We start from the raw sequence: 23838 nt of genomic DNA, 5'->3' as shown, positions 1-23838 counted from the left end.
GAGCATAACCAGGTTTAGTAGCTATTCAGTCCACACAAAATCAGATCTGATAACGTCTAAAGACCTGCATAATATACATTTCTTATAAAGCATGCTTAACAACATTAGAACATACTCATCATCTGGAGTTAGCTGCACAGGTTCGCTGGTGAACTGGGTATCAAAGTTATCCAGACCATAATCGTCTGTGATCTGAGGCTGAAATGGAGGGGTTGCCTGCTTCTTTTCCAGCTGAAATGGGGAGAAAGAGACAGAAACTTAAGAGCCCTTTGGGTTTGTTCTTTTTTCATAATGCACATCTCTGGTCCTCTTCATTGTGGGGAAGCTAGGAAAACAGACCAGGTTTGCTGCAGGCCTATATAAAAGCTATGTCCTGGGAAAGACATCTGCTGGATGTGATGAAGTCTGTGTGTTTCTCTGCTCTAAATTGGTTCCCATTACAAACCATCTCTCACCCAAATGCTGCTTCTGCTATATTTGCAGTGTACCTGATGAAGTGGACTCAAGCCAATGAAGGCTTATACCGTAATAAATTTGTGCTACACACCTGTAATTAATTTTTGCTAAGATATTCCAACAGCTAGCATAACATTTGGTATCCTAGAACCTAGAGTCCATCTGTTTATATCAAGTTAAGTTTAACTATTAAGTTTAACTAACCTTTTATTTAAGTTTCCTAAGCAGTTTAACAATAGAATAGGGTAGCTGTCAGAACATTTTAAACAGCTCCTTCTAAAGTTTGCAAGACATTTTCGTCTGCACCCTGCCTTGAGTCTTGTAGATTTTTGTTTGTATTTTCTTGTAGATTTTTGACAGAATACTTGCTAAGTGTGATAATGGCTTGCATCAATACTTTAAACTAAGAACCACCACAATGGGTTACATATGAAATTGAACTTTACCAGATCCCAGTCTATGCTGCGAAAGAATGTGTGAGACTTGATATCAGAAAATCCAGTTTGTGGTTGGCAGCCAAGCCTCTCTTTGGGATCCTAGAGGCAAGAACAAAATTAATTTTGTCCATGATATAAACAACAGCTACAAGTACAAGCACAAATATGTAGAGCCAAACTACAACTGCTGTAAAGTATAATTAGCATTAAAAAAAAAAAAATCACAACTAGCAACCACTAGAGCAGGTGTAGAAAACATTTGGCCCTCCAGATGTTGCTGAACTACAACTCCCATTATCTCTGGCCATTGGTCATGCCTGCAGGGGGTGATGGGAGTTGTAGTTCATTAACATCTGGAGGGCCACAGGTTCCCCACATCTGCACTAGAGGGCCCACTCAGCATTAGGGCCATAGTGAAAGGAGTTTATTCCCCTAACACAGACAGGCGGCAGTTCTTATGAAATTCACCCCTCCAAAGCTGCTATTTGTATTGGGAGAGAAGCTCTTTTGGTACCATTTATGATTAAGAAAACTTTGGTCTTATTTTATCACCTACTCTTTTCAAAGAAAACTGCTAGAATTACCTAAGTAAATGTATCTTTTTCATTAAATTAGCTAATCATGCTTAGAAAGTCCCACTGAATTTATTGAGAACTGCTTGTGGATCAGCAGGCTTAGGTCACACACCATATCTAACTGCCTATTGAATTGCATGCTTACTGATAAGGGCTTATAAGACCTGCTCTGTAATTTTAGACATTATATTTTACTACTCTCATTTTATTTAGGATTCTACTTTGTGAAATTTGGAGAAAATCATATCCATTCGCACAATGTCCATAATTGTGACACTAAAGACAGCTTCCTGTTAAAAAACAACAACATTTAAAATGCTCAAAACAATTATAATTATGAGAGGGAAAGACACACTGGTCACTTACCATGAATGAACCTTCTAGGTTGGCGTAGGGATACAGCTATGTGATGGGTTGCGTTCTATGATTTGCTTAAGGCAAGGGCATGTGACTAGCTGAACTGTTGGGTGGAGATAGATAGATAGATAGATAGATAGATGATAGATAGATAGATAGATAGATAGATAGATAGATAGATCCACTTCCAGTTCTGTCCATAGCCAAGCTACAAAAGGCCAAACCCTGAGAGAGAGCGCAGGCTGAACAATAAAACCCCAAAATTACTCCAGAAGGAAAACAATGGAGAACATGACTGGCCACCTCTTCTCCAGTGGGAGGGAAGCTCCAATTCTTTTCAAGTGTAAAAAACAGAAATAAAGGAGTTAAAAGGGCGATGTAAGAAGAGTAGAGACAGCCATCTGAATAAAAATCTGGGCATCAGAAGTCGTTTGCCTGACTTGGATTGGCTGATGTTGCTGGTCTTGAAGCAAGAAAATGGCTTGTGCCTTGAGAACTGGATTCTGGTCCAGACCAGTTTGTTGGATCTGTAATCCCTGGAGCGATACGAAAGTCTTTGAGGATGAAAGGAGGAAAAAGGCTTTTAAAATTGACAAAAGGTCTATTAGTTCTTCCTATGCCAAAAAAAGTTTGCCTTGAAGTGGAAACAAAGGCCAGCTTATTGCTTGTTCTTCTAGTCTTCGCACTGGCAGAAAAAGAATGGCCAATGAACAGCACCATGTCAAGAGAGGCATCAGTAATAAATCTGTGAGATTAAGACAACTTTGATAAAGCTCTGTGGCTCTGTTCATTCATGGATAGTTGTACTCAGAAGGTGGTGTTGGGAGAATTCTGTTTGACGCCTTGGCCATTGGCCTCCAAGGTCCCTCAGGGTTCTGTTCTGTTCCCCATGCTATTTAATATTTACATGAAGACACTTGCCCAGAGTGTTGGGGTTTGGTGTCACCAGGTCTCTGTGGTGGCCAGGAGTGCATTTGCACAGCTAAAGCTAGTGCACCAGCTGCGCCCATTCCTTGAGGTGTCTTATTTGGCCACAGTTACATGCCGTTTGTATTATTGTAACACATGCTACATGGGGCTGCCTTTGAAAAGTGGCTCAGAAACTCCCAGTGAGAAAGAAGAAGAAAAGGCCAGTACAAGTAACGCTGCTTCTTTTTTTATGGAGCTGAACAAACAGGGGAAAAGGGTTGGAGAAAAGGAAGCAGTGAAATACAGGAAAAGATGGAAGATGAAGTTCACAGGAACCTGAGCACAAAGCTGAAAAGGAGGGAGAGGATGACAACATCTGCTTCAGGCAAGGGCTGAACTGAAGGAGAAGACTAAGGAAAAGAGAGACCTCCAACAGTTCAGTTAGTCACATGCCTTGCCTTAAGCAAACTACTGAACACAATCCATCACGTGGATATATTCCATGCCAACCAGAGAAGAATGGCTGTTCCGGGGCTAATAGAGCAAGCAGAGAGAAATCAGTCAAATAAGTGGTTTCGAACAAACAAGAACAGAACAAAAGATCAGGTGTGCAGAATTTACCTTATTTAAAAATCCTTTCAGGACGTGGGATGCCTTCACAGAAAGGAATCTTGGAATTCGGATTGGTTTTTCAAGGATAACTGTTAAAAGAAGATTTTTTAATTAAAAAAAGAGATATTATTCTCTGATACAGTACCATTCTTGCTAAACAATCCAGGAATGAGCAGATTATTCAGCACTAAGAGGAAAGCTTGCCTCTAACAGGAAAGCAGAAATTAGAGTGAAGCAAATAGAAGATTACAGTAAGTGGGCATGGTTTTGAAAGTTTGTGATTCTGTTTTGTGAAATTTAGAGACAAAGTATATTCGTTAACACAAATATTGACCCAGTGTGCAGCAGCTGTGAAAAAGGTGAATTCCATGTCAAGGATCATTAGGGATTGAAAATAAAACTGCCAGTTTCATAATGCTGTTATACAAAACGTGGTACAACCACACCTGTGTACAGTTCTGGTTGGCACACCTCAGAAATAATATTGTAAAGATTGAAAAGGTTCAGGAAAGGACAACTAAAACAATTAAGAGGCTGAAACAACTTCCCTATGAAGATCTGTTGCAACATTTGGGGCTTTCTGGTTTTCTAAAAAGAAGTAAGGGTGGGCATGATCCAAGTGTATAACTTCATGCATGGTATGGAGAAAGTGGATTAAAATAAGCTATTCTCCCTCTCCTCTACATGTACCAGAGGATTATGAGATGGGACAGAATATTGTTTCACCTCTTGTGGGGCTTTCTAGAAGACAAGAAATGGCCCAAGTCTTTTGCCTCTTCAGTTTGTGGAGGTGTGGATGGGGATTTGCAAGTAGTCGTTACCATTTCCCAAGTTCTCTGTACGACAGAAGCCTGGATTGTTTAAGTTCCAGCAAAGACTTTGCAGATGTGGCACCATTTATGCCTTCTGCAAATCCAGACAGACAGTTCTCCTCCTTTAACAACCTTTGCAATTACAAGAAAACTTGGGGAAGGGGTGTCCTCTACTGGTGAGTGGATTTGGGGAGCACTTTAAGAGAAGATCATGTACTAAACAGATGTTCTATAGTAATGGGACAACAGTAGATAATTAGTATTAGTAATTAGTACTCTAATTAGTAAGTACACAGAATTATTAAATTGTCCTGACTGGCAAATCCCACTAGCTCATACAGGCCACTTATAAAACTGAAAGTGCTATTTCATTATATTGTCTCAGAATGCCCAAGAACAGGCTTCCTCAACCTCGGCCCTCCAGATGTTCTGAGACTACAATTCCCATCATCCCTGACCACTGGTCCTGCTAGCTAGGGATCATGGGAGTTGTAGGCCAAAAACATCTGAAGGACCAAGGTTGAGGAAGCCTGTCCAAGAAGCAACCATAGTTCAGGTAGTTGGTGACGTACAAGATCCTGGAGAGCCACTGACTTTCAGCATGTGATATAAATCCAAGAAATGCATACATACAAAATTAAACAGCAATACCTTGGAAGAGGTAATCTTCAGTGTTCATATCTGGATTGTCTGTAATAATATCAAAGGGAGATCTTCCTGCCATCATTTCAAACATTAGGACACCAAGTGCCCACCAATCCACACTGAACCCTGTAAAAATATTTGAGATTCATACATTCAAGCAGCACATACATTCAAGCATCATTTCATATCCTTGTTTGTACTCATTTCTGTTGTGTGTTTTAGAAATCACTGAGCACTTTGTGCCCTCTGTGAAAATAAAGCCAAACACAAACAGCAAAAAAGTTAATATTGTCTTTGTTATTTATACTTACATTCTTCACTATATATTGTGTGTTGTATCCAAAGTTAGTCCTACTCAGAGCACTGAAATTAGTGGATTTAGGTTAGTCATGTACATTACCTTCTATGGGTTTACTCTGAGTAAGATTAAAATTGGATACAATGCTACATTAATATATTGTATTAAAATCATAAAATAAAATCACAAAACTAAGGAAGAGCAAAATTTACAGCAGCACAGAACAGCAATGCGGCAGGAGGGAAAACATCACTCGACCTTTAGCTGTTCTGTGCTGCTGTAAATTTTGCTCTTTGTTAGCTTACATGCCATTACATCTTGAACCACAGAGGATGACGGCAAACTTCTTTTTTTAAAAACTTCATTTGAGTTTTGCTACCTGGTCTCCAGGCACAGAGTACTGAGCCAGTCTTATAATTCTTCTGAACAATGCACATTTTAAAAAGAACTCAACATTTTCCTTCACACAAAAAAGTAAGTAACATACAAATCCTGCTATTAACCTGGCATCTAGTTATTAGGGGAAAGACATACACATAAATAAATAAGCAGCACATCAATAGCTTCTTGAAATTAGAACTTTAATGACTTGCAGCAATTAAATCATTATACACACTACATAACAACTCACCGTACTCTTCTCCTCGTAGAATCTCTGGTGCAATGTAATTTGGTGTTCCACAGAAAGTGCTTGTAGTGTCACCAGGGCCCAATCCTTCCTGCAGAAATAAAACACAACAGTTTATGTACACGAAAGAAACATGACCTTCCAAAATTTCCTTTTAGTCAGGAGCAAGAGATGCCATACTCCCAGGACTCCTCCACAAAACCTGAAAAATTCAGCATTTCACACATTATATATTTTACATGGCTGTTTATTTGTATGTATTTTAAAACTTTATACAGTGGTACCTTGGGTTAAGAACTTAATTCGTTCCGGAGGTCCGTTCTTAACCTGAAACTGTTCTTAACCTGAGGTACCACTTTAGCTAATGGGGCCTCCCGCTGCCGCGCGATTTCTGTTCTCATCCTGAAGCAAAGTTCTTAACCCGAGGTACTATTTCTGGTTAGTGGAGTCTGTAACCTGAAGCGTCTGCAACTTGAAGCGTCTGTAAGGTACCACTGTATATGGATATTCCATTATTGTTTATGATGGCCTATACTTGTAATGCCTAATAAAGGTTTGGCAAAGTAAGTAAAAGCATTTCACACACACCACTTAATGCAACTGAAGCTGTTACTCTGAAGAATTTATTTTTATAGCATTGTTATTTAAGCACTAGCCTGGTAGCAATAGGTGAGTGCACAGAATTCCATGCAGGTTAATGGCAGTTCCACACAGCCACCACAACTAGGAGCCATTGGTAGACATCTCCTCTACAGTGGTACCTCGCAAGACAAATGCCTCGCAAGACGAAAAACGCGCAAGACGAAAGAGTTTTCCGTTTTTTGAGTCGTTCCGCAAGACGAATTTCCCTATGGGCTTGCTTCGCAAGACGAAACGTCTTGCGAGTTCTTGCGAGTTTGTTTCCTTTTTCTTAAAGCCGCTAAGCAGTTAATAGCCGTTAAGCCACTAAGCCACTAAGCCGTTAATAGCCGCTAAGCCGCTAATAGCCGTGCTTCGCAAGACGAAAAAACTGCAAGACGAAGAGACTCGCGGAACGGATTAATTTCGTCTTGCGAGGCACCACTGTAATCCCTTTTAAAGTCTTCTAAACTAGAAGCTTTAATTTTCCCCTAGTGCATTATGTACTACGTAATGTACTACTATTTTCTAACTATCCACAATCTTCTGCTAATCAGTGTCAATAGATGATCCTGAGTTCTAGTATTATCTGTCTGAGAAACTTACATTTTATCTACACCATTGCACCATTTTATCTACACCATGCACAGTTCTTGTTTACCTTCAGTATTTTTGGCTAATTTTTCTTTTGCCTTCCATTCTCATGCTAAGGGATGGGAGAACATCTACACAGTGGCTTCCTGATGCGCTATGAAGGCACCCTAAATAGAGTAAATTGAGGGAGGGTGTGTTGCTTGATAGAGGTACAGCAGGAAATAATAAGGCGTACCTCATGCTTCTAAGGGGCTGTGGGAAAGGCTGGGACTGGCCTATGTATGCACCCTTCCCAGAAGTGGAACTGCACTGCGGCTAGAAGGAAGTACAAAGACACAGGGAAAGTCTTTTGCAAAGACCAGTAATGTGCCTGATAGTTACTTCAATGGGGGGAAAAAAGTGCAAGAACATTTCTCAAATTCCTCCCAGTATAATCAGTTCTGCTTTTTAAAAAAAACACACTATGATGAAAAAAGCCCAAAGGCTTGAAGAGTAAACTTACCTTGCACATACCGTAGTCTGTTAACTTGATATGACCCTCTGCATCCAGGAGAACATTGTCTAATTTTAAATCTCTGTAGATTATGCCCCTCTCATGTAGGAAGTTGAGAGCAATACAGATTTCAGCAGCATAGAACCTTAAATGAAACAGTGACTTTTAAGAGCAGTGTTAATAAAATGCATTAAAAAAAAAAATACACTCCCCAGTCCGAATGTGAGGAGCATCTACACTAATCTTGTTTTGATTCAGAAGCTCACATGCTAAGTGTTTAAACCAGTATCTCACTTTAAATCAAACCCCAAACAGGATGCCATGCTCTTTTGATAACTCTTATATCAGTGGTGGCTGTCACCCATTGAGAATTGTTGGGTGGTAGGAGGTGAGCCAGAGCAGTAGGTGAAGCCAGAGCTAGTGACACGTTGACATCCGTCTGTCTCAGGAGACAATGGAAAAGTGCCCCTTTGGGGGTGAAGTCAAACCACTGGAGTTACAGTGCCTGCTGTGGCTACAGAGACCAATACAGGAGAGACACGTTTTGTTGCAGCTGGGGCAGATGAAGGCATCTGGTTGTGCTGATAAAGGTGTGCCCTGCCCAAACTACGGTAATTCTAGTTTTGTCCCCATCCTCCTTCAGCCTGCTGAGCTCTTCCAGGGCAAAAGGCGAGCAGGCTGGGGCTGACTGAGGGCAGAATGAGCTTGGTGGGGCAGTGCCTCATTTGTCCTAATGGACCGGCCTCCACAGAAAAATTGGTTTCATATGTGCTTGTGGCACCAACCTTGCCACATTTAGAAAGAATAAAGGGCAATATAACAAACTGGCAACAAGAGAGCATAAGAAATTTCACAGAAGTTCAGCAGAAAAGAACTCCAGGTAATAGGAGCCAAGGGATTGCATCCAGACTCTAGAATTGGGAGATCAACGTTTTGCCTGCTAAGTAAAACTCTTTAAGGCAACCCATACATTGCCGAAGGCATTAACAATACACTTACAACTTCAGTGGAACTAAGCTGATTTAAACAAGTTGTTGGCACCTGCAAAAAGAGAACAATGCATTTTTAGCTGCCACTTAAAATACCTTGCATGTTCTTCAGGGAGTTTTCTTTGCCGTTGCATATGAAACATGAGGTCGCCCCCATTCACGTACTCTATAACAAGAAACAACCTGAAAGTATAACATGCAAGTTCTGATTATCTGGCTTGAGGAAATTGCCCACACAAGCCAATCAGCATTAAGCAGTCATGTAACATTCTAATTACAGAAGACAATTATCGGTTCACCAACCCTCTTATTTCACTTTTGTGGTTAGTCTATTTAGTGTCTTACTATTGAAAAACACTGTCTCCTGTTTAAGACATATTACGGCATAAAAAGCAACATATATAGGAATACATTCATTTTATTTTGGGCCACATCAAGACTTCAGCTTGTAATGTTGATGGCATATGGAATAGCTGTCCCTTACACTTATTTAAGATCAATAAATCCAGACCTGGGGACAGGATACCATTTTTAAGTCCAGAAAGTATGGAAGATAGGAAAACTGATAAAAGGCAGGTAGGATGGTTTGATCTTGATGAGAGAGCATATCCTCCTGGACTTTCATTATTGTGCCAAGACTTTGGAGTCTAAGAATCTTTCCACTGATTTTGCTATTTTACTTTGGTTGTTTTGTAAGCTCTTATTGGTATTTCTGCATTGTCAGAAATATGTATCTGTTAGCCACCTTGAGATCCCTTTAGGAGGAAGGGCAGGATATACGTTTACAGAAGTAAATAAACAAACAAATTAATGAATGATGGCCTCTCCTCTCAGAAGGGTGGGCTGTACTTGTTCTCATGTAAAATCTCCTTGCTGTCTTTTGTATTCAGTGTACAAGTAGAAATGGGATAAATCCCAAACCCATCCACTCCAAAATGCTTCATTTTCATGGACACATAAACACACTGACTTCAGAACTGTGACATTCAGACTTTCATATCTGGAGAGGCAGGTGGTCAACTTTCTTTTATTTTAAGTTGGGTATGGTGTCCTCAATTGAGGATTTTTTTTGGGGGGGGAGGTGTTAATGGAACTTAAGCCACAGGACATTGCAATTATTTTATCCTGCTCAATAAATTTTTGGAGCACTGAAAGTCAGAATTCAGTGCTCAGACAACCAGATCCCCCTCTCAGCCTTGCTGATGTGGTGCAAAGGAAAGCAGAGGAATACGTTTGGAACCAGCTTGGCTGCAGGAGTTGTCGGAAGGAGACATATAAGGCACCATCCAACCATATTAGCGACTCCACTCCAGATTTGTGTAGGCCAAAAAATAGTGAGATGCATCTGTAATGCTGTGAACACCTCCAGCTGTGAATTATATTTTTGTTATGCCCTGTACATCCAATTTGAACACAATCTCTGTCTAGACAGCCACACAGAACTTCCACATATTCTCAAGACAATACCCTATCAAGTATTTCTACAACCATGGCAACCGATGAAAGCTTTTAAAATACTGCTGTAAGTATGCTATGCGGTTAAGCAAAATGGCCCTTTACCTTTCAGTTTTAGTATCATTTGATCACTGAAGGTGATTGATTAGGGGTCTATGATAGCTGGGATCTGTATCAAACCTGGGCAGGGAGGGACAGGAACTGAAACAGCTTTGCGGTTTAATTATGGCCAAAGAAATGAGGCTACGTTTTGCAGCTAGCTGGCAAGAAGCACATCCTTGCAGTTCTTCAAGGCTGCCTTTTAACAGCCAGCTTTAAGCAGGTGAGTTCTTGGGTGGCTGATCTTTGAAGACTAGCCCGTTTGGTTGCCTGCCTGCTCTCCTCTGCTCACATTGTTTATTTGTAAACAGGCATCACAAAGAACACCATCAATACCCTATGATCACAAAGAAACTATTATACAATGAGACCATGGCATCAATAGAAGTGCCAGGCATACGAACTAGAAAACCCCCCAGAATGTCTAAGAATATCTCAGATTCCCTAAAGCAGGCATGTCCAAAGTTCGTTTCAGGGGCCTAATCCAGCCCATCGGTTGGTTTAATCCAGCCCCTGTGGCAGTTTATTTCCTGGGGTAAAAACCCAAAAAAACCTTGACAACTTCAATCCTAAAAAAAAAAAAAAAAAACTGAACAACTTCAACCCTAAGAAAAGGTCAACAACTTTGGTCAGCCCTCTCAGCCCTTCACTTCATCAAATCTGGTCCTCTTTGAAAAAAGTTTGGACACCACTGCAAAGTCTCCTGGGATGTCTCAACCCCTGAACCTGACAATAAGTTTTGTGCGACTATTAAAAGCTGAAGTGGTAAAAAACCTGAAGTAGTATTTCAGCTCATGCAGACAAGAAAAAATCCATTAGTACTTTGACGGCAGCTAAGAGTTTATTAAGTGTGTTCCCAAAAGAACCCAAAACTGTTTTTCAAGCTGTGCTATGCATAAAGATGCCATCCAATGAAAAGACAGAAGGCACTATTAATAAATAAAAACTCACACAAATGCCAAGGCGCATTCTAGAAGAGGATTAATTAAGAAGGGCCTTTTAATTGTCCAAATTTATATCCTCTTCAAAAGCATGTTAAATATGCACACTGCATCTTAAAATCTTCATTTGGGGTCAACAGAGGAATCATGTAGCTAGTTTTTACCACACCATTTCCATCTGATCTTCTGTTAGTTCTTACTTTTCTAAGGGCATATCTACACCATATGTTTAAAGCACACCCAACACACATTTAAAGCAAATGAATTCTCCCCCGTATAATACTAGGAACTGCAGTTTTGTTAAGGATGTTGGGACTTGTAGCTCTGTGAAGGGGAAAGAAGAGTTCCCAGGATACTTGGCAGAGAGTCATGTTCTTTAAATGTGCATTGGATATGCTTTTAAATGTATGGTGTGGATTTGTAGCCCTAAGACTACAAATGATCTTGAAGCCTAGAACTCAGTGTGATTTCAGGAGAGCAGTTTTGCTGGCATGCACTGAGCCTGACTGACTCTTTGAACTTTTAGTGCCTGTCTCTGCATCCCCCCATCTACCGCTCCCTGCCCAGTAAATTCTTCTGTGACTGATGCATGCCTGCTCTATCTTCTTTTGGATTCACTCTGATGACAACCCTTGCGCTCTCGTTCTCTCTTTTTGGACAGATCACAATGAGGATAGGTAGATGACAGTATCCTGCACTATCTTCTGACAGATATATTATTGTGCGTTCTCTCAGTCATACACAAACACACTTTCCAGCCTCCACTACTACTCACACACACCATTTCCCTCCAAATGTAGAAGCATCATTAAACCGAAGTAGCATTGTTCATTTTTGAGTGAGGAATTTGCATTTTATTTCTCATGTTGATTTTTCGCTGGGATTTGTAAACCGTTTAAGAGACTTCTGTTGACATATAAAGCAGTGTTTACTATACTGTACCGCTGTTAATGGCCCACTACACCTCATGTTTTTTATTTATTTTATAAAATTCCCTCCCTTCTGGAAGAAGAAAAGTTTGGATTTGATATCCTGCTTTATCACTACCCGAAGGAGTCTCAAAGCGGCTAACAATCTCATTTCCCTTCCTCCCCCATGACAAACACTCTGTGAGGTGAGTGAGACTGAGAGACTTCAGAGAAGTGTGACTATCCAAAGGTCACCCAGCAGTTGCATGTGGAGGAGAGGGGAAGCGAATCCGGTTCACCAGATTACGAGTCCACCGCTCTTAACCACTACACCACACTTTAATAGCTTATCTTGTCATTTGCCTTTTATTTCACTTTTTTTTCATTTCTGTTCTTCCATCCTGGTATCTTAACAAGGACACTCTACTTCCTATGCCAAAGTGTCTAATGTTATGCATGCTTTGCTCATGTGTGTTTGATAAAATGTGCTAGTATCTAAGTCAGCTCTGTTAAACCAACAGAACCCTGCTTTCTGGTGCAATGGACCAGGACACAGAGCAACGAGGATCCCCTAGCACTAGAATAATTCTTGAAAATACTTTTTGCTTTTTCCAATTACATCATGTCTTTTGTGTTTTTATGTTGAATATTGTCATGTGATCTTTGGATGAAGGGTGGTATATAAATTTAATAACAACACAGAAAAGTACATTTCAGACATGTTAGAGAGATGTAAACTTTGAGCAAGAATGGTAACAAGGGCCAAAGAGAAATAATCAATGGCAGCAAGCCATTCACTCTCCTGGAGTCAAGAAGACTACAGTCATACCTCATGTTGCATCCGCTTCAGGTTACGTCTTTTCAAGTTGCGTCCCGCGGCAACCCGGAAGTACCGGAACGGTTACTTCTGGGTTTCACCGTTCACGCATGCGCAGACGCAGCGCTTCTGGATGCAAATGCTTCAAGTTGCGGACGTGCCTCCAGGACGGATTACATCCACAACTCAAGGTTCCACTGTACAGCATATAAGTCTCACTTCAGTTCACTCTGGTAGCAAAGCTCTAGCACAGATATGCAGAGATTGCCGTGTCCATCAAGGTTCTTGAAAGTAGTTATCTTAAATTTTGTAAAAAGATAAGGATTTGCTCACTTACCGACTTGTCGTTTGAAAGCAGGAATGCAAGCCAACTAAAAACGGATTACTGGATGCCTGTTCAAACACATGTTTTTCTGTCTGCACCCAATCAATATCCTGAAACAGAGTAATTTGATCATTACAATGGCAGCTATACAACAGGCTGTGGACAACACCAAGAAGCTCAGTCAAACACATTTATATTCTTCTTGCACATATTTATATCACTACTAAAGCGTTTGCTTTAAACTCATGTCCTGACCCATTCAACATTTTCCTGCCTGTATGTGCAAAATATTAAAGTTCCAGAAGCACTAAAAATCAGAAAATTAAGGTTCAGGTGAGTGTGAGAGAAAGAGAAAACACATTCTCTCCCATCCTCACACACCTTACCCTTGAATGAATCATTCTATAAAATTGTTAACTCTGGTTAAAATGAACTTGGGGATGCTCCCTTTCATATAACTTTGACCAAATTCTGATTCAAGTTATCTGTGTTTTTTAAAAATACACTTCTTGGTTGTGAGTCCTGGAAGACCTGCTCCCTGCCTTGCAGGCCCTTTTCTACCTGGCCTTGATTGACTTCAGCTGCAGAAGCTGAGGCTGTTGAACAGACTTTTGGACTCGGGTATTTTTGGGGGGTTGCTATTATCGATATTTTTTTTGGTAGCAGTTATTGATATTAATGTTTTGTAGCTTTATTTTTGATATTATTTATGTGGAAACTGTTCAATTCATTGTGTACTTTTTGATGTTTGTTTATTGTTTATGACTACGTTTGCTTTGTTTGTAATTATATGGTATTTTGCATGTTGTAAGTTGCCTCGAGCATGGTTTTGGCTATGGAAAGGTTTTGCTTTTTTGCTGACATCTGTCTTTCTTGGGAAACAAGATGACATACAAATAAAATTATGCATGTATGTACATATGTATTTACGCACCTAAAAATCTAGTAACTGTTTCTGTGCAGCTGGGGTTATCTCCATTTCTCATCAGTGGGAAAAACTGTGCATTTAAATCACAGGTGGGGAACCTTTGGCCTGTGGGCCGGTCTCAGCCTGCCAGGGGGTATAACGTAGCCAGCAAGGCCATTTTCCCCAAACCAAGTCCACCTATCAATCAGATGACATCACTGGGAAACATCAGCTGGTGGACAAGATTCAATAGCCTGAGTCCTGTTTCATGCTGGAGAAGCAGACCCCTGCAGAGAAGAGGATTGAATCTTCTGCTCATGAGCTGGTGAGTGGAGAGTTCAATCCTGCTTGGTACTGCTTTGCCAGCATATTCCCTAGAAGCTCAGGAGTATACAAGGGATTACCAGTTGCCTTTCGTAATTGGCTGAGCCTAGGTCTGCTCACCTTCAGAGACAACAAAGGGCCAAACGACATGTGATGCAATACCCTCTCTGCCAACATCAATTGTATATTGTAAACTGCCCTGTGATCCTTCGATGAAAAGTAGTAAATACATTTAAGAAAACAATTGCCACATGCAAATTCTGTGGATGAAGGGTTTTGGGTTTTTTAAGGGTGATATCATAATAGATCTCCCATAGATTTTGCCCCAAAGTCATCTTGCCTGCTGTGTCTAACCAAAATGGCAACAATTGTTAAGTGTTCATCGGCTGAGGAGGGCTGAAATTTATGATCAAATCAACCATACATTTCCCCCTTATAATTAATTCTCTTCGCTATGCTTCTGTGATTTCATGTAATGTGCTGAATTAAGCTCTTACCTCATCATCGTGGACTAATTCTTTCTTCACTACTTTCATCGCATAAATTTGATCATTTTTTTTTAACCGCACTAATAGAACTTTGGCATAGCTTCCTCGTCCAATAACTCTGATTAGATCAAAGTCCTGTAGACCAAGCCCCTGAGAGATTTTAATTCCATCCATTCCATCAATAACTGGCTTGAGCTCCTATAAGGAGAGGCAAGCAGGTAAGACACCACATAGCCTTTTGAACAAACAAACATTGGCAGCTTAACATACCATAAAAATTGCTAAATACTGCTCCTGCTCAATCATACTTAAATAAAAATATCCTTTCATTTTCAACACTTGTCTTAGGTGAGTGTGAATCATTCTTCTCCAGTATCAGCTTGCCCACAGAGGTCTCATCAGTAGCACTGTTGCTTGTATTTAAAGTGAGTAGCACCTTGTACTGCTATGTGCACAAGACCTGTGCTTCAAAAGAACATTTTAGTGCTTTAGTCAGGAAGCAGGCATTGCCTCCTCCATTCCCCAAAAGGGAAATCCCAGTGAAGGCAGGGGGTGTGCACATTCCTTCTCAGTGGCTGCAACTTTCCCGGTGCGCAGGACAACACACACAATGGAAAGGAGGGCAATGTTGTGTGATTGCAGAGGTGACCACTCAAAGAACATCACTGACAGATAAGTAACCTACCAGTCTTCTTTGTGACCTTTTTGCAGTCTCCTATATATGATAGATTAGTGAGCTGACATACCTGGGAGGAAAATGTTGCACCCTTGGGAGGTTCTAGACAACAGTGTTTCAGAAACATAGATGGTGTGGACTACATGGAAGCTTTGCACAGCTCCTCTACTGACAAACCTACAATGAAGGCTAGAAATGGCCATTCCCCTGGTGGAATGACCTTTCAGCTTCTAGAGGCATTGGTTGGTAAAAGTAGGGTTGAACTATTGGGAGAAAGAGTGAAACTCAGCAGTCCTGTTCGGTTTTGATTGTATATTCTTAGAACTTGTATGTTGCTCTTCAGGGCAATGCCCTCCCAAGGTAGCTTACAAAAGATGATTAGTTTCATACAAATAAGGGATAATTTAGTTTCATATACATGGCAGAAGCTCTTAGATGGAGCTGTATCAATGAACAATCGAAGGATTCCTAGGTGCAGTTGCTTTTTCCTCTGATGGCTGTATGATACAAAAAGCATGTGGTGGAGACAGAAGACTAGGCTGCCTGGAAGAACTGCTCACCAATTAGATCATATAACTTCAGTAATGTACCAGTGCATTAAACAGCCCAGGACTGGTTTACTTCTAAGACCACTTCTCTGATATGAACATTCCCATAACCCTCAAAGATCCATCACCAAAGGACTCATTCTTAGAAGGGATGGTGCCTTTTCAGCGGTGGTGACCAAACTCTGGAATGCCCTCCCTGAGAAGATCTATCAGACTTCCTTCTAGCTCAGGCATATTCAAACTCTGCCCTCCAGATGTTTTGAGTCTACAATTCCCACCATTCCTGACCACTGGTCCTGTTAGCTAGGGATGATGGGAGTTGTAGTCCCAAAACATCTGGAGGGCCGAGTTTGCCTATGCCTGTTCTAGCTTTTAAGGCTTTTTGAAAAACTCCTGTTTAAAACAAGCTATTTAGTGCTCTGTTTTGGCATAAATGTTGCTGTTAATTTGATTTGATTTCAAACTGCCCTTCACCAAAGTGGTTTAAAATATGTGCAATTAAATAAATAAAACTAAGGAAATATAAAAAACCTAGGTAAAAGGCTAAAGGTAAAAGACCCCTGGATGGTTAAGTCCAGTCAAAGGTGACTGGACCTTTGACCCCAGTCAAATGGGGTGTGGCGCTCATCTCACTTCAGGCTGAGGGAGCCAGCATTTGTCCACAGACAGCTTTCTGGGTCATGTGGCCAGCATTACTAAACCGCTTCTGCCGCAACTGAACATCGTGACAGAAGTCAGAGCATACAGAAACACCATTTACCTTTCCACCACAGCGGTACCTATTTATCTACTTGCACTGGTATGCTTTCAAACTTTTAGGTTGGCAGAAGCTGGGACAGAGCAACGGGAGCTCACCCTGTCACGCAGATTCGAACCACCAACCTTCCAATCGGCAAGCCCAAGAGGCTTGGTGGTTTGGACCACAGCACCACCCACATCCCATAAAAACCTAAGGAACCATTAAGATACTAAAATAATCAGTCTAACAATTTAAGCACAAAACCGCAGCAAAAATTCTAATCACAAATACAACATTATACTTTCCCAAAGGTCTGATTAAAAAGACGCATCTTCATGCTGAACCTAAAAATTCAGTCAGATGGAGAAAGACTTTATAGTCTTAATGAGATTTTTATGGTGCTTTTGATGTCATTCTTAGCTTTGTTCATTGCTTTGTGCATAATAATACAATAATAATACAACTGCTCTGAAACTGACCAGATCAAATAAACAACTGAGAATATGCCCTAATCTGACCTCAGTCCAAAAGAAAACATTTGTCCTCAAAAAAAGATTTTCCCTCCCTAGCAAGAGACTTATGAAAGGTGCCTCTTCCGATTATTTTAGAGTAATTATTATTGGAAGCAATGTGGGGTTATTTCCCAAACCAAATGCAATGCAGATCTTTAAAATAGTTAAACTATATGTACAATGTTTAACATTTTAACAGTCTATTTTGGTTTGACCTTTTGGTACTCTGCTTTTAGCCAGATCAAGGATCTGAACTAGGGAAAGCATTTATATAAGGAGTCTTGATCTAGGATTGACTGCTATTAACAGGAGATTGAACAGAGCTTAAAGATTCCTCTGAATAAGACTAGCGACACAACACATCTCCAGGATGTGCTTTTTAGAATGACTTGTTAGGGCAGTGGGGATGATCAAAATGTAAGAATATTAAGGTAGGGGAACCACATATCCAGTAATGTGTATATCTAACACAACAATTACTCATTTTTCTCAGACAATTGTTAAGAAAATCAATCAATTATTCTGTTTAACTTGTATTTCAGCTTGGGTTTTTAGAAATGATTGCTTTAGGCAGAGAATATATGGGCAGAAAGTAGGACAGTCTAGTCAACTGCAGAAGCCACTCATGTGTACATTACTAGCACTGGCAGCCAATCTAGTGAAGAAAGAAGATGAAGCATTTCAAATGATGTTCTGTTTATTAAAGAATTGCCTGGCATCTTTGTTCTTTAAAAGTGATTGTTCTGAAAGCACTTTAAGACTATTTAAAGTGTTTCTGGATTTATCAAGCAGCTAGTTGGAGGTTGGGGGAGAATGGTCCTAGATTGTTGAGATAACCTCTATAAAAAGGGGAGGTTAAGTTTTTTAGATGTTTAAGCATATATTTTTTGACAATTCTCATCTCATAACACATCAAGTTATAGAATTTCTGTAACTGCAAAACATCTGAAGGGTTGTCACATGGAAATGGAGCAAGCTTGTTTTCTGCTGCTCCAGAACCAAGATTCAAATTAGAAGAAATAAGATTCCAACTAAACATTAGGAAGAACTTTCTGATGTTAAGAGCTGTTTGACAGTAGAACGGACTACTTCAGGTGGTGAACTATCCTTCGCCAGAGGTTTTTAAACAGAGGTTAAATGGCCATCTGTCAGGGACTCCTTAGGTGTGATTCCTGCATTGCAAGGGGTTGGACTAGACGACCGTTGCATCCCCTTCCTACTCTACAGTCCTATGATTCTATTTTTGTTGGCATCTGTCTGTCTCAAGAGACAACGGAGCGTGCCTCCGGGGGTGAAGTCAAACAGAAGTGACCCTACTGGGGCGCAAGCCTGGGCAGTGTGTTGGAAGTCCAGAGCTGCCCAGACAAAAAGACCCCCACTCTCGGTCTCGCTTATGCGGTCCAAAGGAAAGGAGAGAAATGTATTTGGCATCTGCTTGGCTGCTGGAGTTGCCGGAAGGAAGCGCACAAGGTGCCATCTGACCGTCTTAGGGACTCTACTCTGGATTTGTGTAGGGTTTACTCCTTAGCCCTTCTTTCTCCCAAAGAAAAAGATATTCCAAAGGCAGTGGAGGTTTAGAATCAGAGTCTTGCTTCTCCTAGATGGGCTACCTTACCAGGTTTATGAGCTCCACCTGCCCCTCACTTCCCTCTACAGGACAGGCAGAAATCACCTTCTTGACTATTGGACCTATTGTTGGTCTCGTCTGCTCAATCCACCAGAGCCTGTCTTTGCAGGGGAAGTCCTATGATTCCATGAACATTAACTATCTGTATAGTGATTCTTGGGAGGGATGAAAGGAGAACCATGCATGGGCATTCAAGCCCATACAAGGGCACTCAATTTGCATCCCACTCAGTATTTTAACACCTGAAGACCCAACGTTTTTCCAGGAACAGTTCTTTCCCATGGATAGCTATTAGAAAACAGGAACCATAAGTTACAGGAGGTAAATGGGACCAGGCAGATTGTATTGATTTCACCACTGCAGGGGAGGGGGTTGCAGTTAGGTGTCATCTGGAGGTGAATGGGAGATTGTAACCCTAGAAAGGAAGACTGCTAGAGATGGTGCTAATACAGGAGATGCAACAGGTCTATCTAATGAACCTGCTAGGACCAAAATTAAAGGTTATTTAATTGTTGAAAAAGTATGACAGAAATAAGGAAATGTGCATGCTTAATAGACTGAAGAAAAACCCAACAGTTAAACCTTTTAATAAAACCTACCTCAGAATCATCCTTAATATTGTCATGCTTTCGGGCTGAAGGAATATAAGGTACTGTAAGAGAAAATGACAAAGCAGAATAAAAGCAATCAATACTACTACACAGACTGGCTGCCGATCTCCAGTTCAAGCAGAGGACTTGCAGTTGCTGGGGACTGAACACAGGAACTTATGTATGCTCTATTACTGTGTGTGCTCTATTATTAAACTATGGGCTTCTCATGGTAAAGCCATTCCATAGTCTTGGACCAAACATAGCTGTTCTCACTTTGCAGCAGGCTGCAACTGGGAGATCCAAACTACCAATTAAATTTGTAGTGATTTTTACATTTAATGGCACCATATAAGGGCTAGACTAGCTGATTCCCCACCCCCAAACATGTACATTGAGAAAAGAAACATTACTTACTTCCATCACTCTCTTCTGTGGGAATGTCAACTTCATCATTCTTATCATCTAACTGAGGTTCCTGGGAAGGCATCACAGAATCCTGTAAGAATATATATTACTGAAAACTCACTAATGTTGACTTTCATGCAACTCTAGCATGCTCTCTGAAGACTCCCCCCCCCCTTGCAGTATGCTTCTCCAATTAACTAGCATATAGCTAGGCACGGAAACAGGCCTTACATTTATTCTCTTTTTAAAATAAAACCACATAATTAAAGATTTCCCAACTTGTCTCATATGAGATTATAGCAACAGCATACAGCAAGAAAGAGTGTAGATTTTGGGGGAGGTGGTTAAAAAAGCCCAAGAGACATGACTGCACTCTCAAAATATATTAGTGTACCCCAAGATGTGTGGGTATCATTTGTAGGTTCTTGTATATGCTGAAAAAAACTCATTTTTTTGGTACGAAGAAATTTAAGTCACGACTGCAAAAAGTAGGTTTGGAAACCAGAAAAATGATGCTAAAATCTCAGGATTTCTAAGGATCCACCTTCACTAAATGGTATCACTTCATGGAGGAAAGACAGCAGTAGTTTAATGTGAGACAAACATGTGTAACTCTGTGTACATGTTGCAGAACATAAGTAGTTTCCTACATGGAGGAAAATTAGATAGATAATACAAGTTGTATGGTGCTTTAAATAGGTATTATCTTGCCTCCTATCAAGATCTGCTATGAGTTTTTGCCATGGGTTTTGTAGACTTCAATTAAGCATTATGTCATAATCTAACAGATTTGGTTTCTAAAGGCGAATACTGTAGTTCTGGTGATGGGGGCATTTATTCTGAGCCCAACTCCGCTCTGGTTCCAATTTACTTTCTGTTGTGGAAAACGTTACTGGCAACTGAACATACAAAGACTTGTGCAAGGTAGCCAAATGTTTAAGAGCTGAGACACACACCTGAATGTGCACCCTACTGAGTGTTCCAGCAGACAGTTGCCCTGGGATTGCACAGATAAAAGGGCAGCTTGCTCTGGCTCCATTCATTAGCCAGTAGGGCTATTAGCCTCAAGGAGTACTGGAAAGTCAGGTCCCTTTGCCTCCTATCGTGGCAAGATGGAGACCTACCTGGTCATATTCATATGCCAGAGGAGCAGCTGCAGCAGCAAGCTTACATTCTCCTCTCCCTGCTAAAGAGAACACTGTAACTAAGAACTAGCACCCGAGTTTGCTTCTTTCCTACTCTTTCCCTGTCTTTTCTCCTTTTGTGTCATGCCTTTTAGTATGTAAACCTGAGGGCAAAGACAATCTTATTACTTATTACTGGATTGATGTAAGACATTGTGGGAGCCTTTTACAGCTGAAAGGCAAGACAAAGATGCATTAAATAAATGACTAAATAATGGTGCAAAGGAGCATATTCACATCCGAACACACATTTTAACATGCATCCGATTCACACCTACAGATCCTCAGAGCAAGAATATACGAAACACTGAGGAGTTTCCATGGATATTTCAAAACATGGGATGGGAAAGCTGGATAATGTAGGCCTGTTCTTGTCATTAACATAATCCATTATATGAGTCTCTCTATAATGAATAAAATATTTTACTCTGGTATAAATTCATTTTATCCGTATTCACACAAGCAAGTATCCCCCTTTTCAGCCTGTTTGCCAAAATAGCAGACAGCATTTTAAAACCCTTGATTCAAAAGTGCAAGAAAACTTGTTAAACACATCTTTCCAAGGGTATATTACCAAACCTCCAATATATACTTTAATTGAAAGAGGTCCCCAAATTTCCCTTGTCTTTTCTTTCAGTATTCCAACAATGGAGCATATGACTCCAGGGATTCTTTCCTGTTTAAGCTGATTTGATAATTTCCTCCACTTTTTTAATCCCCCCCCATCACTTCTAATGTGTGAACAGGACCATTTAGGTCCCCCTTGTCCCCCAAGGAAAATTCTGGTTCAATTAATGGTCTCAAAATTCTGAAAACTTTTTAAAGTCTGGATTCACAAGCTTACTTTTATGGGGGGAAAATACCACTCTGCACTGACAAGACATCTTGCTTACTAATGGGGATTTATTTTTTCTTTCTGCTCAACGAGTCACAGAAGCCAACAAGCTGACTTATTTCCTTTTTCAAATGCTTTTGAAATAAAAAAGAAACATTTTCGGTTAAAAATATTCCTCCTCCTACAAGCAAACCTGCATCTCTTTGGCCCTCTGCTTGCTGCATTCTAGAACATGCACACTCATGGACGTAACAGAACCTCTGCAGGTGCAAAGCCAAAATTAAAGATGTGCCCTATCTATGGAGGCTAATCCATCCTCATACCTGAAGATTTTTCAAGTGCCATTCCAAAGCATCCTTTTTTAGATAACATTTTAAGAACTTAATAGTTTTAGACACATAGGCATTGTGCAAAATTAAGTTCTATAAATTTCCATGTCAGCATTATGTCGTTTTCCCTGGGATTTCCCAAGACAAACATCTGGAAAAGTGGCATATAAATTACCACAGAATGGATTCTTTGCTTCAAAAGCCACTTTTGTTTACAATGTAGAGGATCTTGCCTCAGCACATGTTAACAAATACCTTCAACTTTGACTTTTGCTACAACTACATGTAACTGCAGGCACCTTTTGAGCTATTAAGTGGGACATTCTATACCTAACTTGACTTCATATGCTTTATAAAGCTTTGCATTTATGTACAAAGATGTCATTTAGTTTTTGCATTTTCTTATTCTAATTGTTCCTTTTATTCCAGGGACAAATATATAATGCACAGAGCCTATAAAATCTATACTGCAAAATCCTGGAACCAATTTAAAGTAGCAGGAAAGTCCTGAAAGCACAAGCAAGAAACGAACTCCAAAAGCATTCAAAGGATCTTTAATCTAGAAAGAATGAATTCCCAATGGGTTTGATTTTAAGCTTACAAACCCTAAGCAGAATGAAAGCTATGGCTGGATAGTTTCTTATGTGGGTTAGCAAGGATGCTAATAAGAGTCTGTCAGAAATAACAGGAGGCAAATACATACATATCTATTTTACATGAATGAATGAATTAGATACTGTGTTATTAATCCTGGAGAAACTCCCTTGAAGTGAGCATGGCTTGCACAAGAGCATAGATTCAAGTAAGGGTAAGGCAAGATCCTTTTCTAAAGAGCTTAACATCTCATATCAAAGCAGGACTACAAGTCAACCTCAATGGAAAGGATTGGGAGATTACCAATTAAAATAATTTAGTAAGGGTTACATAATATGGCAAAGGATATGGGAGTGGAGTTTATTCCCATAGTTTAAGAGAATATATATAATATAAGTAAAAGGCCTTTTATATTATGAGGGACTCAGAATAGCTCAAAGCACCTGAAACATAGGCCCAATATATTTAAGGCACAGCTGCAATGCTGTGAGTCGAAAGCTATGGGTTTGGCTACAAATTGGCCTGAAGCTGGATGAAGGTTGGTCTTCTGTGTGTCATCTTTACTAGAGAACCTTTTCTTCAAACAACAGTGATCTGTTAAACAAGACAGCCACCAAATTCTGATTGTGAAGATGGCCTGCATTAAGATTTTTAGATAATTGCTCTTGGTAATAGCATCACAAAACCCAGCCAGATGGGTGAGGTATAAACAATACAATAATAATAATAATAATAATAATTATTATTATTATTATTATTATTATTATTATTATTATCATCATCATCATTATTATCATTATCATTATTAGGATCTACACCAGTCTTTGCCAGCCTTCACACAGCCATAGCTATGCTAGCTGGGGCTAATGAGGGTTATACTCCAAAACATCTGGCACATACGAAGCTGGGGATAGCTGGTTTACATAATGAGGTGGTGTTTTTATAAAACTTGGAAAATATTAATGTATAGTATAAGATAAAATTGAAAACGAGAGGTTCAGAACAAAAAGTGTAAATGTAAGTTAGCTTTGGCTTTTTGGATAAGTGAGGTGAAGAGAATAGTAATTCTGAAAGGTTTGGGCAAAAAGGAGCAGTTTCAACTCAACACC

At 40.1% G+C, this 23838-nt stretch overlaps 1 protein-coding gene across 5 annotated transcripts in view; it reads right to left on the bottom strand.

Moving 5' to 3' along the window:
* The window catches only part of PRKCZ (protein kinase C zeta), a 94982-nt gene that overhangs the window by 7916 nt on the left and 63228 nt on the right, over positions 1 to 23838 (bottom strand). For 4 of the 5 annotated variants that reach the window (XM_083628698.1, XM_083628697.1, XM_083628695.1 and 1 more), the window contains 11 exons: positions 19797 to 19878; positions 19389 to 19441; positions 14697 to 14885; positions 12981 to 13078; positions 8520 to 8606; positions 7444 to 7579; positions 5733 to 5820; positions 4810 to 4929; positions 3356 to 3435; positions 903 to 992; positions 116 to 231 (listed from right to left, as the gene is read on the bottom strand). In XM_083628698.1, coding sequence (XP_083484824.1) covers positions 116 to 231; positions 903 to 992; positions 3356 to 3435; positions 4810 to 4929; positions 5733 to 5820; positions 7444 to 7579; positions 8520 to 8606; positions 12981 to 13078; positions 14697 to 14885; positions 19389 to 19441; positions 19797 to 19878 — 1139 coding nt within the window. The remainder of the gene's footprint in view (positions 1 to 115; positions 232 to 902; positions 993 to 3355; positions 3436 to 4809; positions 4930 to 5732; positions 5821 to 7443; positions 7580 to 8519; positions 8607 to 12980; positions 13079 to 14696; positions 14886 to 19388; positions 19442 to 19796; positions 19879 to 23838) is intronic. The other variant, XM_083628696.1, reaches the window with a different exon arrangement.

The sequence above is a fragment of the Podarcis filfolensis genome (assembly GCF_964270895.1).
Source record: "Podarcis filfolensis genome assembly, chromosome: 8".
Classification (NCBI taxonomy): domain Eukaryota; kingdom Metazoa; phylum Chordata; class Lepidosauria; order Squamata; family Lacertidae; genus Podarcis; species Podarcis filfolensis.
The sequence above is the reverse complement of the archived record's forward strand: the minus strand, read 5'-3'. Positions and strand labels throughout refer to the sequence as shown.